The following is a 19,273-nucleotide window of genomic DNA, read 5'->3' on the forward strand; positions in this document are numbered from 1 at the left end:
GAGAAACTTCAGGCATTTTCCAAAAGAATGAGACCAACCTGACCTCTCTATGACGAAAATTAAGGCTGTTAGAGCAATTTAAAAAATATATATTGCAAAATGTGCTTGAAAAAAAAAAAGCCCGGGAGTTAAGGGTTGGAAAGTTCCAAATAGCCTGGGGGTAAAAGGGTTAACTACTAGCAGTTAATCTTCTCTATAACTTGGCTTCTCTTAGTTTTCTTCTCTTACTTCTGAGTTTCAGGAAATTTACCATTCTTTCCTAAGAAAGGTGAGCACATTCATTACCCTAGGGAAATGCGCACTGGTTACCCCCTACAAAGAAAAGGGTTTAAATACACTGTTAACAGTCTATCAGACTTGTGCCCGAAGTAATAACTAGTTCTGGTAACCTTAGAGGGACGTACCTGAGAGTTCCTGAACTAAACAATTAAAAAACAAACGGGGAAGCACAGAGGATTCTGCAGACGCCTATGCTATTGGTACGAATGCACGGCGCTTGACGTCGATAATGCGGAGGTTTAATTTTGCGATGAATTGGAAAGATTAATAATGTAAACAATGCAAGTTCCGGGCAAGACTCAGTGAAATGCACGTACAAAAATATCTCAGATCTGTTTAAGAAAATGAAACTACATAAATGTTTTCCCTGTCAAATAGGCTCAAAATGACTACTGTATTGTTTTAAACAATAAAAGTTTTGAAATACAGAATATCAATTATGAAATGAGCAAAATGGTGTAATGCAGATTTTCTCTTTGGTTCAGGGTGAAAAGTTTTATTACTGACACTTGTGAAGTAAAAATCCTTCTATAATCAAAGATTTTGATGAAGACTATATAAAATATCCTTTATTTTATTGTTCTGGGTTTTCATTTCTGTTATTTTATAAGTTCAAAAATATTACAATGAAGTACGAGTTAATTAATCATACGACCTAGGAAAGTCTGGCAAAGATAGGAAACTTGGTTAGCATCATCATAGATAGCCAAGTTACAATCCTAAAAGGAAAAAGCAGAATGTTGCTACAAGATCAAAGTCCCTAACATGCAAAGCAACTCGGTACAGAGAAAGAAACTGAAGAAGATTAATGAGCAAAGATCTTGCAGTAATTCTAGTCTTCTAGAAGCTTTGTAACCTAACCGTTATAGATGCTGTCCGAGCAAACATCTAGCAGTAATTTTAGTCTCCAGCGAATTCTGTTTTTTTTTTTTTTTGCTTTTCAATTATTTTCTTAAATAAATTATGAAGTAAAGAATAGATTACAATAGAAAAATAAAAAAGAATAATTATGATAGATTAAAAAAAAAAAAAAGACAATGGATTATTTAGTTAAACAAAAAAAGACGTATGATCGATTTACTACGATACGTGGCATATGAACCGCCGTAAACGAACAGCAGTTGCACTGTATTTGGGCTCCTGAGTATTAGAAAAAAAAAGCAACTTATCTATTGCAACAATAGGCAAATACAGATATATACCAGATAAAGAGAGAGAAGCAAATGCGACAACAACAATGTTGCAAATCAATGAGGACGAGGACTCACGACCTATCAGTGACTCCAGGTCTTCGCTGACCCATCCTTCATCAACCGAAAGAATCACAACGAAGATGTCCTTATTTAAATAAAAGGCTAAAGTCTGGAATAACAACAGTGATCCTAACATTGAGGGCACCAAGGAGAAATCCCCTGCTTCAATAGAACTTATCACGGACAATAACAAATCATACTTATCATTATTGGCGAAGCTTGCTCGGTTTAGATTATATTTGCACAGGGCCTTCGTTTACAGATGGGTGTTGAAGGAGGAGAAGTGATCTCATTGGATTTCTGGACTCTTCCAAACCAACAGAGACGCTATTTTACAACAGGAAAATCATAATCTTAAACAATTTTGACTTGAAAGACAGATACAACGTAGGTACTGACATAGACGGACTTCTCCTTCTTCTTTTTGTCTGCATCTTTTCCCACTTTTATGTGGGATCGATGTTTCTGGCCAGCGTTCTCCATCTACCTCTGTCCCACACCTCATCACCGGTTAATTCCTTTGATCGAAGGTCATCCTTGATACAGTCCATCCGGATCGCCATCGGGCGCGCAGGCCCACCGCTGCCTCGTTCCAGAGAGCTCGGCCACAGATGGTCAACATTCCAATAATGATGGGATAAAGATTTCAAATCAATATCTGCTGTCTTCTTAAAAAACACAAACCTGTTTAAGGCCTATAATTTTTGTTCTTGTTTTGCTCAAGTTTAGTTTTCTACACAACTTGTGTAGCAGATTTAAAATTGCCCTGATAGGAGGACTAGCTTTATTCTCAAGAAGCTACTTCTTGAACATTCAGATGCCATCCGGAGAGATTTATGACAAACGGGTGATGGGATACAGATCTAATGTACTACTCCTGTCACAGAAGGATCTACCTACACATATCTGAATTGGCTGTCTTCTTTATAATCCAGAGGGGAAAGATACCTCGAAAAATGGCCTTAACATCTGGAAAGAGTTGAAGATCACACCCAAATTCTGCTTAGCACTCATTAATCTTAATAAAATCAGTGCAAATTGTATTCTCCTTTTCATCGCCCCTTTAGTAACAACAATTTCGCTTTTTAATCATTTCAAAAATCTTTATCAATTGTTGTCAATCTTTAGGAAAACATTTGCTTGAATTATTGTACCATACTGTTCAGTACTTCAACACTAACAGCCCAAAACAAAAAAGGAACGAAGTCATAACTTCTTTGGCAAGGATAATAATAACGGTTCTCCAAGAATGAGCAGTTTGGACATGGGACGAGGAACATTTGGTCAGGAATGGTTTAGCTAGGGAGGTTGCCTCTTGAAGACCTGTAAGAAGTGCTAGAGGGAAACTTAACAATGACGAGAGTTCAGGAAAACAAGAGAAAGGAGAGAGAACTTGTTTCAAGTCTAATCCACATTCAAAATGGTAACTTCACTGGTCCAGTGGTACAGAAAATAAACAAACGATTAGTCTTGTAATATTTTCCTTCAGATTACAAAAAGGAAAACTTATAATCAACGCAGTGATGCATGCGTCAGTAGCAGCATTTAAAAAATATAGAAATCTCTTATAAAATGTTATTTTCATTAGTAAAATAAATTTTTGAATATACTTACCCGATAATCATGTAGCTGTCAACTCCGTTGCCCGACAGAATTCTACGGACGGGATACGCCAGCGATCGCTATACAAGAGGGGGGTGTACTCGCCAGCGCCATCTGTGGTCAGGTACTCCAGTACTTCTTGACACCACCACCTCAATTTTTTCCTCGGTCCACTGGTTCTCTATGGGGAGGAAGGGTGGGTCAATTAAATCATGATTATCGGGTAAGTATATTCAAAAATTTATTTTACTAATGAAAATAACATTTTTCAATATTAATCTTACCCGATAATCATGTAGCTGATTCACACCCAGGGGGGTGGGTGAAAACCAGTGTACATGTTAATCAAGAAGCTAAGTATCCCGTATTTCATATTATCAGTTATTCAAAATAACAATGAAATTATAAGTACCTGGTAAGGAAGTCGACTTGAACCATTACTCTGCCTTTAATAAGTTCGTCTTCCTTACTGAGCGCAGCGTTCCTCTTAGGAGACTGAACAACTCTAAGGTGCTGAAGTATAAAGGGTTGCAACCCATACTAAAGGACCTCTACACAACCTCTAACCTAGGCGCTTCTCAAGAAAGAATTGACCACCCGCCAAATCAACTAGGATGCGGAAGGCTTCTTAGCCTACCGTAACAACCCAAAAACAACAATAAAAGCATTCAAGAGAAAGGTTAAAAAAGGTTATGGGATTAAGGGAATGTAGTGGCTGAGCCCTCACCTACTACTGCACTCGCTGCTACGAATGGTCCCAGAGTGTAGCAGTTCTCGTAAAGAGACTGGACATCTTTGAGATAGAATGATGCAAACACTGACTTGCTCCTCCAATAGGTTGCATCCATAATACTCTGCAGAGAACGGTTCTGTTTGAAGGCCAACGAAGTAGCCACAGCTCTCACTTCGTGTGTCCTTACCTTCAGCAAAGCAAGGTCTTCATCCTTCATGTGAGAATGAGCTTCTCTAATCAGAAGCCTTATGTAATACGAAACTGCGTTCTTGGACATAGGCATCGAAGGTTTCTTAATGGCACACCATAAGGCCTCTGATTGTCCTCGTATAGGTTTTGACCTTTTAAGATAGTACTTTAGAGCTCTGACAGGGCAAAGAACTCTCTCTAGCTCGTTACCCACCATGTTGGAAAGGCTAGGAATTTCGAACGATCTAGGCCAAGGACGTGAAGGAAGTTCATTTTTTGCCAAAAAACCCGAGCTGTAAGGAACATGTAGCTGTTTCGGATGTGAATCCTATGTTCCTGCTGAAGGCGTGAACCTCACTAACTCTTTTGGCTGTTGCAAGGCAGACGAGGAAAAGAGTTTTGAGAGTAAGGTCTTTGAAAGAGGCTGACTGGAGAGGTTCAAATCTAGGAGACATAAGGAACCTTAAGACTACGTCTAGATTCCAGCCTGGAGTGGACAAGCGACGTTCTTTAGAGGTCTCGAAAGACTTAAGGATGTCCTGTAGATCTTTGTTGGAGGAAAGATCCAAGCCTCTGTGGCGGAAAACTGTTGCCAACATACTTCTGTACCCTTTTATCGTAGGAGCCGAAAGAGATCTAACATTCCTAAGATGCAACAGGAAGTCAGCAACTTGGGTTACAGAGGTACTGGTAGAGGAAACTGCATTGGCTCTGCACCAGCTTCGGAAGACTTCCCACTTGGATTGATAGACTCTGCGAGTGGATATCCTCCTTGCTCTAGCAATCGCTCTGGCTGCCTCCTTCGAAAAGCCTCTAGCTCTAGAGAGTCTTTCGATAGTCTGAAGGCAGTCAGACGAAGAGCGTGGAGGCTTGGGTGTACCTTCTTTACGTGAGGTTGACGTAGAAGGTCCACTCTTAGAGGGAGAGTCCTGGGAACGTCGACCAGCCATTGCAGTACCTCTGTGAACCATTCTCTTGCAGGCCAAAGGGGAGCAACCAACGTCAGCCGTGTCCCTTCGTGAGAGACGAACTTCTGAATAACTCTGTTGATGATCTTGAACGGCGGGAATGCATATAGATCGAGGTGGGACCAATCCAGCAGAAAAGCATCCACGTGAACTGCTGCCGGGTCTGGGATTGGGGAACAGTACAATGGGAGCCTCTTGGTCATCGAGGTAGCGAACAGATCTATCGTTGGCTGACCCCACAAGGCCCAAAGCCTGTTGCACACGCTCTTGTGAAGGGTCCATTCTGTGGGGATGACTTGACCCTTCCTGCTGAGGCGATCTGCCGAGACATTCATATTGCCTTGAATGAATCTCGTTACCAGCGTGAGGTTTCGACTTCTTGACCAAATGAGGAGGTCCCTTGCTATCTCGTACAGCTTCCTCGAATGAGTCCCTCCCTGCTTGGAGATGTACGCCAAGGCTGTGGTGTTGTCGGAGTTCACCTCCACCACCTTGCTTAGCAGGAGGGACTTGAAGTTCATTAAGGCCAGATGTACTGCCAACAACTCCTTGCAATTGATGTGAAGCGTTTCCTGTTCCTTGTTCCATGTTCCCGAGCATTCCTGTCCGTCCAAGGTCGCGCCCCAGCCCGAGTCTGATGCGTCCGAATAGAGATGAAGATTGGGGGTCTGAACAGCTAACGAGAGACCCTCCTTGAGAAGGATGTTGCTCTTCCACCACATGAGAGTGGTCTTCATCTCTTTGGTAACAGGAATAGAGACCGCTTCGAGCGTCATATTCTTGTCCCAGTGAGCTGCTAGATGGTATTGAAGGGGGCGGAGGTGGAGTCTCCCTAACTCGGTGAACAGGGCTAACGATGACAGGGTCCCTGTTAGACTCATCCACTGTCTCACCGAGCATCTGTCCCTCTTCAGCATGCTCAGGATGCACTCTAGGGCTTGGTTGATTCTTGGGGCCGACGGAAAAGCCCGAAAAGCTTGACTCCGAATCTCCATTCCCAGGTAAACGATGGTTTGGGAAGGAATAAGCTGGGACTTCTCTAAGTTGACCAAAAGACCCAGTTCCTTGGTCAAGTCCAAAGTCCATCTGAGACTCTCCAGACAGCGACGACTTGTGGGGGCTCTTAAAAGCCAGTCGTCTAAATAAAGGGAGGCTCTGATGTCCGCCAAGTGGAGGAATTTGGCAATATTCCTCATCAGTCGCGTAAACACCATAGGTGCTGTGCTTAGGCCAAAACACAGGGCTTGGAATTGGTACACAACCTTTCCAAAAACGAATCTCAGAAAAGGTTGGGAGTCTGGATGAATGGGGACGTGAAAGTAGGCGTCTTTCAGATCCAACGAGACCATCCAGTCCTCCTGCCTGACCGCTGCTAGGACCGACTTCGTCGTCTCCATAGTGAACGTCTGCTTGGTGACATAAGCATTGAGCGCACTGACGTCCAGCACCGGTCTCCAACCTCCTGTCTTCTTGGCCACCAGGAAGAGACGGTTGTAAAAGCCCGGGGATTGATGATCCCGGACTATCACCACTGCCTCCTTCTGTAACAGGAGCGACACCTCTTGATGTAACGCTAGCCTCTTGTCCTTTTCCTTGTAGTTGGGAGAGAGGTTGATGGGAGAAGTGGTCAGAGGGGGATTGCGGCAGAATGGGATCCTGTAACCCTCCCTTAGCCACTTGACAGACTGGGCGTCTGCACCTCTTCTTTCCCAAGCTTGCCAGAAGGTCTTGAGTCTGGCTCCTACGGCTGTCTGGAGAGGAGGAGAGTCAATGTTTGCTTTTCGAAGACTTGGTACTTTTCTTGGACCTGCCCCTGTGACCGTCTGGGCGGGTACTTCCTCGGCTGGGGGCTCTGCCACGAAAGGGCGGAATAAATCTGGTAGCAGGAGTATCAGCCACTGGGGTGCGGTAAGTTCTAGGTACTGAAGGTGCAACCTTAGCCTTCCGTGCTGAAGAGGCCACGAGGTCATGCGTATCCTTCTGTATAAGAGCCGCAGACATTTCCTTGATAAGATCCTCAGGAAACAGGAACTTAGAAAGAGGAGCAAAAAGTAACTGTGACCTTTGGCAAGAGGTGATACCAGTGGAAAGGAAGGAGCAAAGTTGTTCCCTTTTCTTGAGGACTCCCGATACAAACATAGAGGCAAGTTCGCCGGAACCATCGCGAATTGCTTTGTCCATACAGGACATAATCAGCATGGCCGAGTCTTTGTCAGAAGGGGCAGTCTTCTTGCTCAAGGCCCCCAGGCACCAGTCGAGGAAATTAAAAATTTCAAAGGCGCGAAAGACTCCCTTTAAGAAGTGGTCCAGGTCAGAAAAGGTCCAGCAGACCTTAGAGCGTCTCATAGCCGACCTTCGTGGAGAGTCAACCAAACTTGAGAAGTCAGCCTGGGCAGAGGCAGGGACCCCCAAGCCTGGTTCCTCTCCCGTGGCATACCAGACTCCCGACTTAGAAGCCAGCTTAGGAGGCGGAAACATAAAAGACGTCTTTCCCAGTTGCTGCTTGGACTGCAACCAATCCCCTAATATTCTCAAAGCTCTCTTTGACGATCTGGCGAAGACAAGCTTAGTGTAGGCAGACTTAATAGGTTGCATGCCTAGAGAGAACTCGGATGGAGGAGAACGAGGGGTAGCAGAAACAAAATGTTCAGGGTATAACTCTCTGAAAAGAGTAAGGACCTTGCGAAAGTCAATGGAGGGTGGCAATGACTTGGGTTCCTCCACATCAGATGAAGGATCATCCAGGTGAGCCGCTTCATCCTCAGAAACCTCATCACCTGAGTGTTGAGAAGCGAGAGGTAACGATAAAGCAGTATGCTGAATGGCTGAATCCTGAAGAACGGGTGCATGCGCACTAGCGGATTCATCCTCAAGACTCTGCTGAAGAGGATGAGGGCTGGTAATGACAAAGTCCTGAGGCTGGGATGAAGGAGGTTCTGCGGGGGTCTGAGGAGCAAGCGTGGTGAGAGGCGAATGCTGTAAAGCATGAGGCTCATGCTGCATAGTCTGCGGTTCAAGTTGAATAGGAAGCGGCTTAAGCTGAGAAGAATGTGGTTGCTGCATGCGTTGAGGTGGCTGTCTCATAGCATGAGGTTCCTGCCTCAAGGGTTGCGCTTGCCTCAAGGGTTGAGGTGGCTGCGCAGAGAGAGGCTCTTGTCCCACGAGTTGAGGTTCTAGCCTCAAGAGTTGAGGTGCTTGCCTCGAGAGTTGAGGTTCTCGCCTCGAGGAAAGTGGAGGTGGCTGCTGCAAGAGTTGAGGTTGCTGTCTCAAGGATGGTGGAGGTTGTCGCACCGCAAGAGGTTGCTGCCTCGAGGATGGTTGCAACGCAAGAGGCTCCTGCCTCAAGGGTAGAGGAGGTTGCTGCAAAGCATAAGGCTCCTGCCCCAAGTGTTGAGGAGGTTGCCGCGTGGCAAGAGGCTCCTGCCTCAAGGAAAGTGGAGGTTGCTGCACAGCGCTGGTATCTGGCAACTCCCAAAGAGGCAGCTCACGCATGGAGGTAGCTTGAGGAACCTCAACCTCATACGTCTGGCAGGCTGGACTGCGCAGAGGTGGGGGAGCGCTCGTAGGAGGAGGTGTGATAACCTTCTCTGCCTGAAACTCCTGCATCAACACCGCAAGCTGCGACTGCATAGTCTGCAGCATAGCCAACTTGGGATCAACAGAAGTTGAGGTCTGTTGAGGCATAGCTTTAACAGAAGTTGAGGTCTGTTGAGGCAAAGCTTTACCTCTCTTAGGAGGCGTGCAGCCATCCGATGACTGCGGCGAGTCCGAGCTAGCCCAGTGGCTACACCCGGGCTGTTGGACTCGCGCGGTCTGGACCTTACGCTTAAGAGGCCTTGAGACCTGGGTCCAGCGTTTCCTCCCGGAAACATCTTCTGCAGACAAGGAAATAAAGGGCTCAATCGTCTGAGAGTGGAAGTGACGATCTCTATAAGATACGCCCGCAACCACTGAGGATACTACTGTGCGCCGATCAAGGCCTGCCGAACCCTTTTGCCCTTCGACATTGCTTCTCCCCTGGGCTTGGGAGCTTGCAAGAGGTCCCGGACTGGGAGGACGACTGGCACGCACAGAAGTATCCTCATGCGCAACACTGACACTGACACTAGGCACAGCACTGGCACTACCACTTCCCACTGCACTTTTCACTTTAAGTTCCTTGACATCTGCCAAGAGAAACTTGTGGTCACTCACTACCGACTCCACCTTATCACCTAAAGCCTGAATGGCACGTAAAACATCAGACATATCAGGCTGAGCACTAATAATAGGTTCGGGGGTAGCCACTACAGGGGGAGGAAAAGGTTGAGGATCATGGGGGGAGGAATAAAGTAAAGAGCGAGCCGAACTCCTCCTAACTCTCTCTCTCTCTAACTTAGTCGTATACTTGAGGAAATGAATAAAATCAAGTTCCGAAAGTCCGGCACATTCCTCACATCGATCTTCCAACTGACAGGATTTTCCCCTACAGTCGGAACAAACGGTGTGAGGATCAACCGAGGCCTTCGGAAGACGCCTAATACAAGTCCTACATCGTCTTTGGGAAGGAGCTTGAGAATGGTCGGACATCTTGAATCAGAGAACAGTCAAGGGGGGATTCCAAATTAAAGCAAAGATCGTTATACCATTAATCAAAATCAATCCAAAAGCTATCTAAGCTAAGGGAAAAGCTTCCTGTATAGCGAAAGCTGAAATCTCAGAGCAATACTTCACCAAAACCGTGAACAAAGACTCCAAAATCATAAGCGTATCCATGTAGGTCTTGCCGGAAGCACGACAGAGGAAAAATTGAGGTGGTGTTGTCAAGAAGTACTGGAGTACCTGACCACAGATGGCGCTGGTGAGTACACCCCCCTCTTGTATAGCGATCGCTGGCGTATCCCGTCCGTAGAATTCTGTCGGGCAACGGAGTTGACAGCTACATGATTATCGGGTAAGATTAATATTGAAAAACAGTAGTTTGTAACCATGAAAGGATAAGGAATATCATTCATAGAGCTTCAACAAAGCTGTGCGAAAGGTAGACAGTATACAAATAAAAACAGGATTTCTATATCAAATTGCAACCTGTACCGGCTAAACAAAATGATTAAGGATAAACAAAACTTCATAATACTTACCACTCAATCATCACACCAGCTGTCATCTTGGGAGAGGTATCCGCAGCAAGTGTCGATGTGTATTGCTGACACTACTTCTCGCCTTGGCCGACGTAGCTGTTGTTCGATTCAGCCTTTCTCCCTCCTTCGGTCTTGTATAGAAGGAGCCTGCGGGAAGGATAGTCATTACCAAACAGAAATAGCATTCAAGACTGCCACATGAGGTATAAATAGATGAAAAATATATAAAGACTAAATACAGAAAATATTTAAAATTCCATACATACAAACGTCTGAGCATTGCACAGCAACTTTGTTTTACATAGTGAATTCCAAAGTCATGCTGTGGTTTTCTATGAGGGACAAAATGAATGCTTTTAAGTTTATGAAGTATCGAGAATGACTTCAACATGTTCGAGCTGAGAACTGCCATGTTTACAAGCCTTTGTCAGGAAATAATCCTGCTCACCAGTGGTGAGACATTTTTGGATTAAAATACGTCAATTTTCTCAAGATATCAACAGCCGATATATCCGTGTCACAAGAACAAATAGTATATTTGGTGAAAGGGCTTTTAACTACTGTGCGCCTAGACATTATAATAAACTGCCAACTGAAATGAAGGACCTAAAGGGAGCAATTGAATTTAAGAAGAAACTAAAGACATTACTTTTCACAAGATCATATGATTTGGAAGATGCTACAATCAAAGAATTGTATAAGTTATAATGAAAATGTTTCGTTAGATGATTAATATGGACCCGCCCGAGTAGTAGTTCACTCGACTTCAGTGGAGGGTTGGATTTAAACCCAAAACAAGTAAACAAGTAAGTCGATTCACTAAATAATCACCAACTTTACCAATCACATAAAGAGAAAGAAGGATTACACAAGACATGGCTAAAACAAAGGATGCTTGTCAACTGCTGTAGAAGAAATCCTTGCCTGTCATGAAAAAGGGTGTACGTACAGAAGTCCCATTCATAAGAACTAGGTGTGCCCCAAGAAGTCCCCTTCTTCAAATGACAAATGTACATCGATGTCTCACTGGAGTATATAATAGAGGAGAGGGGGTTCCCAGCCCCCTCGTCCCGTCCCTTTTAGTCCCCTCTTACGACACGCAGGGATACATTGGCGCTATTGGCCTATTCTAATTGTTTTTATGCCCCCGCGGCCACAGGGGACTGGGAATGTACTCCTTGATAATCATAACAATAGCTTGCTATTGTCTTACTGATGCTACTATAAAAAAATCGTATATCAAGAGTACTAAATCGCATTTGGAGACATATTAAGATTATTAAGCAATTGTAAATCTGTTAAAACCAACATAAAAAGGTCATAGCTCCCATTATCAGAGGTGAATTACAGTACAGTAATCTAGGAGTATTTCCAAAATTTGCCCACAAATTATTTTTCAACATCTGTTCTTGTTTACATAATGGGTCATCAGCTACAGGAGTGATTCTGACGGCTATGTCAACTGTTCTTTTACTGAAAAACCAATTCTCCTTATATATGTTCTTTGATCGGAGCTCTTACTCCAAGGAAGCAATGCTGGTTTTTAGTCATTTACATTATTTCAAGTGCCCTGCTTGAAGAAGTGACATTTGTAAATATCCAGGACATTACCACATTTTACCTGACCCCTGAAGTCATTCCAACTAAAATTTTTACTTTTTATCATCTCTCAAGAACTCACATGATTTCATTCATCTGTGTTGGATAATGTGGAAGGTTGGGCTGTGGCACCCTAGCAGTACCAGCTGAACTCGGTTGAGTCCCTTGTTAGGCTGGGAGGAACGTAGAGAGTAGAGGTCCCCTTTTTTGTTTTGTTTCATTTGTTGATGTCGGCTACCCCCAAAAAATTGGGGGAAGTGCCTTGGTATATGTATGTATGTATGTACAAATTTAACCTGACTCTTGCTTTACGTCAACTCATAAGATTTCATCATTTTACAACGGTCCAAGGTACAGTGAACCCTCGCTACTTCGCGGTTCGACAATCGCGGATTCACCACTTCGCGGGGTTTTCCCATAACCCATATATATATACATATCGCGGATTTTCCGGAAAATTCGAAAATACCGCGAAATCTGAAGACAACCAAATACGATATTTTGTTACCTGTAATTCCATTAATACTGTAATTAGTAATATCTGCTCTTACTGATTGTTCATTGCATTACATATGATATATAATTCAGCACAGAAAGAAATAAAACACGAAAAGAGAATGTGATCATACGATAATTCAGTACGTAGTAAAATTAAATCGAACATGAAACGCAAATCAGATGCAGTCATACCATATTAGAATGGTGTGTACTGTAATGGATGTGCTTCTTTTCCATGAATCTTTTGTATGTATACGTACGTAGTACAGTACTGCATCCAATAATATTCTTTGTTGCAAAAATCACATTTCGAATACTGTAAGCGTACGAGAGAGAGAGAGAGAGAGAGAGAGAGAGAGAGAGAGAGAGAGAGAGAGAGAGAGAGAGAGAGAGAGAGAGAGAGAGAGAGAGAGAGAGAGAGAGAGAGAGAGAGCGTAAAATAGCGTACGTAAATTTTTATTATTATTGTTATTATTATTATTATTGTTGTTGTTAATAAAATTATTATTGTTATTATTATTAATCATTATTATTATTATTATTACTGTACAGTATTATTATCATTATTTATTATTATTACGGTATTGTACTTAATCTACGTACGTTCAGTATGCGCGGGGGCATCTTCTATGAGTAACCAACGCACCATAGTACTGTAAGACGGGTTGTGATTGGTTCAAGCGCTGATAGATGACGAATCAAAACTCAAGTTTTGTTATCTAGCCTGTGATTGGTGTTTTGCCCGCATCTTCTACCCGCAGCATCAAAGTTCTCGCGGGGCTGGATCGTTCACTTTCTCTTTCCGCGTATTGCTGAGTAGACGTTCTTAAGTTTGTGAAGTTTAATCTGTGCTGTGTGCGACTGTTTTAAGTTGAACTTTTTGTTGAACTTTCTGTTACAATGCCTCCCAAGCGTTCTGCTTCTAGTAAGGCTGGTAGTGAGCCTAAACGCCACCGAAGGATGATGACGATAGCTGAGAAGGTTACGCTTCTCGACATGTTAAAAGATGGTAGAAGTTACGCGGCCGCCGGCCGCCATTTTGGCATCAACGAATCCACCGTTCGCTACATCAAGAAGGACGAGGCGAACATTAGAAAGACTGCTGCAATCACCTTTAGCAGATCAGCGAAGCGAGTCGTTACAACGCGTAATAAAACGATCGTACGCATGGAAGGTGCTTTAGCTGTGTGGATTGCCGACTGCCGGAAGAAGAACATAGCGTTGGATACGAACACCATCCAAACAAAGGCTTTGAGCTTATATGAGAATTTTGCTGCAAAGGAACCTAAAGACGACGACGGCAACCATGCTGAAGATGATGATGATGCAGATGATCCTCAACCAGGGACATCCACTGATTCCCAGCCTCAGAAACGTTTTTCCGCAAGCAAAGGATGGTTCGCGAAGTTTCAGAAACGCTTCGCCCTGAAAAGCGTTTCCCTGCATGGGGAGTCTGCTTCCGCTGACACTGCCGCTGCTGAAACTTACGTGAACCAGACTTTCAAGAACATTATCGCTGAAGGTGGATACAAGCCGGAACAAGTGTTTAATATGGATGAAACCGGCTTGTTTTGGAAGAGAATGCCGTCGCGAACTTTCCTGTTCAAAGAGGAAGCCAAAGCCTCTGGCTTTAAGGCATTCAAGGATCGCGTTACCCTCGTGATGTGTGGCAATGCTGCTGGATTTTTGTTAAAGCCGGGGCTTATTTATAAGTCGAAAAATCCTCGCGCTTTGAAAAATAAAAATAAGAATCTCCTTCCCGTGTACTGGATGCATAATCAAAAAGCATGGATTACGAAGATGCTGACCTCCAACTGGTTCCACCAGTGTTTCATCCCGCAAGTCCATGAATATCTCTTAGAGAAGGGCTTGCCATTCAAGATCCTTCTCCTTATGGATAACGCTGGTGGACACGCAACTGACCTGTCGCGTGAGGGCGTTCAGGTTGAGTTCCTGCCACCCAACACCACGTCATTAATTCAACCGATGGACCAGGGGGTTATCAGGGCGTTCAAGGCCCTCTACACGAAGAATACCTTGGCGGACCTCGTTGCGTGTGTGGATGCTGCCCAAGATGACGAGGATGAAGATTTCAACTTGAAGGCGTACTGGCGGCAGTACACCATAGCCACGTCCCTGCAGAATATTCAAAAGGCACTTCAAGAGATGAAACCTGCAACCGTGAATGCGAGCTGGAAGAAGCTGTGGCCCGATATTGTTTACGACGACAAGGGATTTACTCCGTCGGAAATCCAACACTCTGCAATACGGAAATCTGTGCAGTTGGCTGCCATAATTGGAGGTGACGGGTTTGGCGACATGACGACTGAAGACGTCGACGAGTTGTTGGACTGCCATTCCCAGCCCCTAACTGACGCAGACCTCGAAGACCTGACGAAATCGGCAAGTGAGGAAGAGAGTGAGGGTACCCAGGAAGAGACCCAAGAAAATGTCGAAGAAACGGGCTTAACATTAGAACGGCTTGCCAAGTTCTGCAACCATATGAAGGAGGCGAAAGAAATGTTACAAGAGTGGGACGAGGATATGGTTCGCTCGATGCAATTCTCAAATAAGGTCGATGACATCATGACTCCCTACAGGATGCTCTTGGATCGAAAAAAGAAGCAGCGGCAACAACTTCCGATCACAATGTTCTTCCAGCCTCGCAAAAAAGAGCCAGTTCCTCCTGCTAGTACGCCTTCGGAAGAAATTGAAGAAGTTGAAGAGGTGTCCCAGGAAAAGACACCTCCGTCTGAAGAGACGTAAAATACTATCATTGACTGCACAGTAGAACACATCATCAGCTTCATCATCATCATTTCTACTGTGCAGCAAATTCATCGCCATCGTCATTCAAGTTTTTCTTGAACTTCTTTCGTGGTGAGTACAGTAACAATCTTTATTTTTTACTTTAACCTGTTTTATAGTTTAGTAATGTACGTACTGTATGCATTAAGTTAAAGGGAAGGTTTTAAAAGTCTACATGTTGTAACCTATCATATTTTTTTTGTTTAAAATTTACATTCGTACGTAAAACAATCTCTCTCTCTCTCTCTCTCTCTCTCTCTCTCTCTCTCTCTCTCTCTCTCTCTCTCTCTCTCTCTCTCTCTCTCTCTCTCAAATTGTTTTCCTGCTTTGCTACGTACAAGTACTGTATAATTTATATTTGTAAGGTAACATATTTTGTAAATGCTTTTACTGTAAATACTGTATGTACTGTATCATTATTTATCACTATCATCATGCGCGTTAAATGCCTTGTTTGTTCTGAGCGTGGTTGTTTACTGAGCGTACACGCCGTCGTTTCAGGCGGCGTCATAAAGAAAAAGATTTCATTTGGAAGTCCTAAGAAAAATACGTAAACTAAAACATTGGTAATAAAAAAATCAACATTCAGTACTGTATAATCAATATAATCGATGCAAAAACTAACCTATACATATATGTGTACACTAAATGAGTTTGTTTCTTCATTATGATCAGAGATGAACGTAAACAAAACATTGGTTGCCATTTTTTATCGTGCTTTTTAGGTGTTTAGGAAACACATGATATAAAATCGCCTTTAATATTTGTGCCTGTTTTAGTTTAGGGTGCTGTAGTACATGCATTAAGTGTTCTGTACATTAAAGGGTGGTTTGTTAACAGTACTACGTACAAGGGAAGGTTTTAAAAGTCCGAATATACATGTTAAATAAATAGGTAAATATGCTGTCACTACTTCGCGGATTTTCACCTATCGCGCCCGCGTCTGGAACCTATCTACCGCGATAAACGAGGGTTCACTGTAATGTGTTATCTTATGAGAAATGTGCTGGACTGAAAACCACAAGTTATTTTAGTACCTCCTTGTGTGGTTATAAAGGCTACATAGCATCTGTAATATTTAAGCATGGATTACAAATGACCATCACAATTGCAGATGCATAATAAGTAATAGTTTGTTGCAGTACAGTTCCCATTTGCAATGCCATGCAAAGATACCTCATCAAAGGTCATTAACGTACATATGCAAATCGTCTTATATTTGTTCAGTGTATCCACCTTCACTCACTCCAAAGCCCTGTCCACACAATCGAGCATGCCCGACGGGCAAACAATGATACCAGAATGAGGGTTAATGACATCAGAAGTGGGAAAACTAAAGGCAGGGATCTGGCAACACTGTATGATGCCAGATCCCTGTCTGTGGTTTCCCCGCTTCTGACGTCATCAACTCTCATTTTCACTAACTATTGTGGTCTGGTATCACTGTTTGCCCGTCGGACATGCTCGATCGTGTGGACAGGGCTCAACAGAAGACTTAGCCTTCCCGTTTTATAAAGTTTAATAACACTTCCGCTTCATAGAAGACACTTGCTATATGACCCTGTACCAAACAAAGGGAGAAGCTCAGGTTGAATTATATATAGAGATCATTTGAAGGACTGTCTCTCTTGCACTGAAATAAAATACTTTTTCCAATTTGCACTGGGAGTTAGCATAGCTCTATCCCTACACTGTGCAGTACTGTATATGATCTCCTCTATCAAATACAAGAAATAAAACTAGTCGTGAGAAATTCTTCTAATTTTCAAACGATCAACAAGGAGAACTTCTATTCCATCTTGGATGATCCTCTAATTTGTGACCTTGAAAACAAAAAGATATTAACTCTACTTATACAAATATCAAGAGTAAAAATGTGGCTTCGAATCTCAGGAGGATTCAGCCATTTGTCTGCCCATATTAACCCTTTTACCCCCAGGCTATTTGGAAATTTCCAACCCTTAACCCCCAAGGGTTATTTTTTTTTTCAAACACATTTTGCAGTATATTTCTTTCAAATTGCTCTAACAGCCTTAATTTTTGTCACAGAGAGGTCAGGTTGGTCTCATTCTCTTGGAAAATGCCTGAAGTTTCTCAAAAAATTATCAAAAATATGCAAAAAAAAAATTTAAATAGCATTTTTTTGCTAGGACATACCGGTACGTCCATGGGGGTAAAGGGATGAGTTTTGTGAAACATACCAGTACGTCCTTTGGGGGTAAAAGGGTTAAGCGTAGCTGAATCGACAGCTTTGACAAATGACACTAAAATCTTTCCCTTCAGCTGGTTCTGAAACTCCAGCCGGAAGGAATACTTTCCAATCTGGAGTATCCTCTTAATAGAAAACATGAGTGACTCATTAATCTTTTTCTTGCAAAATGATTCTGCAACATTAAAATTGCTTGGCTACGGTGAATGTTATATTCTGTGAGGATTAGGAAATTCATTATCATTATTTTCATCACCATTCCTCTTACCATGAATTTATCACATATCATCTCTCTCCCGATAATTAATCTGATTTTCGTATTGCAATAATTGCAGTAATGAGGGGTCCAATAACATACTTGAAATAAAATTACTCGAATCTCATTCTTTTAAAACACTTATTAAAGTAAACCCCTCAGAAGGTTATTTGGAGTTAAATTGCAGGACAGGACTAGAAAAGAAACTATAAGAGAGATTACTCGAGTGCCATATGTGGATGAGATCACGATAAGGGGTAGACGGAAATGGTTTGGGCATACTCTTCGCACTCCCCAAGAGAGATCAGTTCACCAAACTTTCAACTGGGCTCCATAAGGCACTAAGAGAGTTGGAAAATGCAGGCCTACATGGCTGAGGACTATGAAGCCTGAAGTGGGAGACGGAGCAGTTTCGATTTAAAAGCTCTAGATGAGACGATTGGCGAAATCTAACCAAGGCCCTTTGTGTCAATTGGTGTAAGAGGAGATAATGAATTGCTTATAATGTTACTGCATACTGGGATCATGAATTTGTACTTGACAAATCTTTTCCAAACCTCATTTTTCATGATACTTTTCCCTGAGTAATATTATTAGTAATATTATTACTAAGCAAGCTAAAATCCTAGTAGGAAAAGCAGGATTCTATATGCCCTGTAAAGGTTCCAACAGAGAAATATAACCCAGTGAGGAAAGGAAATAAGAAAACAGAATAATGTGCTCGAGTGTACCCTCAAGCAAGAGGACTCTAAACCAAGACAGTGTATTTGGTGGTCTCTGAATTAACTGTTTCCTCAACAAAGATTTTCATCTTAGTTCCCTGTCTAACTACTGTATCTTACTTAACCTGAATTCTTCTTTGTCTACAGCCTTTACTCACTGATTTGTATAAGCCTTCTCCATTATCTTCTATCCAGGCCCTCCTGTTCTCTTCATCCTTTTTCCCACATATCATTTGCTATTTTATCTTCCCATATCTGACCTTTGACCTTCCCTCATCCACCTCTCTTTCCATGACCCTTTAGCACTCCTAAATCCATACATAAATTAGTTGTTGTGTTCCAAGCTAGTCTATCATCATCTCACCGAAACAAGCAAAGATGTTGATGAAGACTGACTTTAGACTTCTCTCCTCTTCTTGAAAAGACTCCCTGAGATGGATACTGACTTTAGTTGTTCCTCTACTTATTCATAGGGTTAAGATCTTCAGTTATTGAATATTTAATTTGATATTAACATTATTGTCTGACGTCAACAAAGTTAAGGGTTGAAACTGTGGCATTTTATATTTGATTAGACTCGGATACCACGCTACCAACATCCCATTATTGAAATTATAAATCTTAAAAGTATTTTGTGTTTTTCCTAATTATACGAACACAAGTCGTTTAGGTAGGATGGCCGTTGCATCTTTTAACGGGCAGTTAAGCAACAAGTGGGAGCAGACCGAGGTGCTCCGCCCCCTCACCTAAGGAGTTTCTTTACTTATGACCTCTCGGCTCAGAACTGAGAGTAGCTGAGGAGAGAAGTATAATCTAAAGGACTTAGGTTTGTATAGTTAAGAAAAGTAACAAATTTGTGAATTGTCATTTTCCTGGCGATAAAAACCTGGAGCTCTTTATGCGTGGGTGTTTATTTCCGCGAAGCTGAATATAGCTGTTAACCCTTTTACCCCCAGGCTATCTAGAACTTTCCAACCCTTAACCCCCAGGTTTTTTTTTTTTTTCAAGCACATTTTGCAGTATATATTTTTTAAATT

General features: G+C 42.7%; 1 protein-coding gene across 2 annotated transcripts in view; it reads right to left on the minus strand.

The window, feature by feature from the left end:
- Window positions 1–19,273, minus strand: part of LOC137637310 (uncharacterized) — a 60,589-nt gene that overhangs the window by 24,431 nt on the left and 16,885 nt on the right. For both annotated transcript variants that reach the window (XR_011043546.1, XM_068369548.1), the window contains exon 4: window positions 10,145–10,291. Coding sequence is in view for 1 of the 2 variants with exons in the window: in XM_068369548.1 (XP_068225649.1) it covers window positions 10,216–10,291 (76 nt within the window). In the remaining variant the exon portion in view is untranslated. The remainder of the gene's footprint in view (window positions 1–10,144; window positions 10,292–19,273) is intronic.

This window comes from Palaemon carinicauda, unplaced genomic scaffold, assembly GCF_036898095.1.
Source record: "Palaemon carinicauda isolate YSFRI2023 unplaced genomic scaffold, ASM3689809v2 scaffold648, whole genome shotgun sequence".
Taxonomy (NCBI): domain Eukaryota; kingdom Metazoa; phylum Arthropoda; class Malacostraca; order Decapoda; family Palaemonidae; genus Palaemon; species Palaemon carinicauda.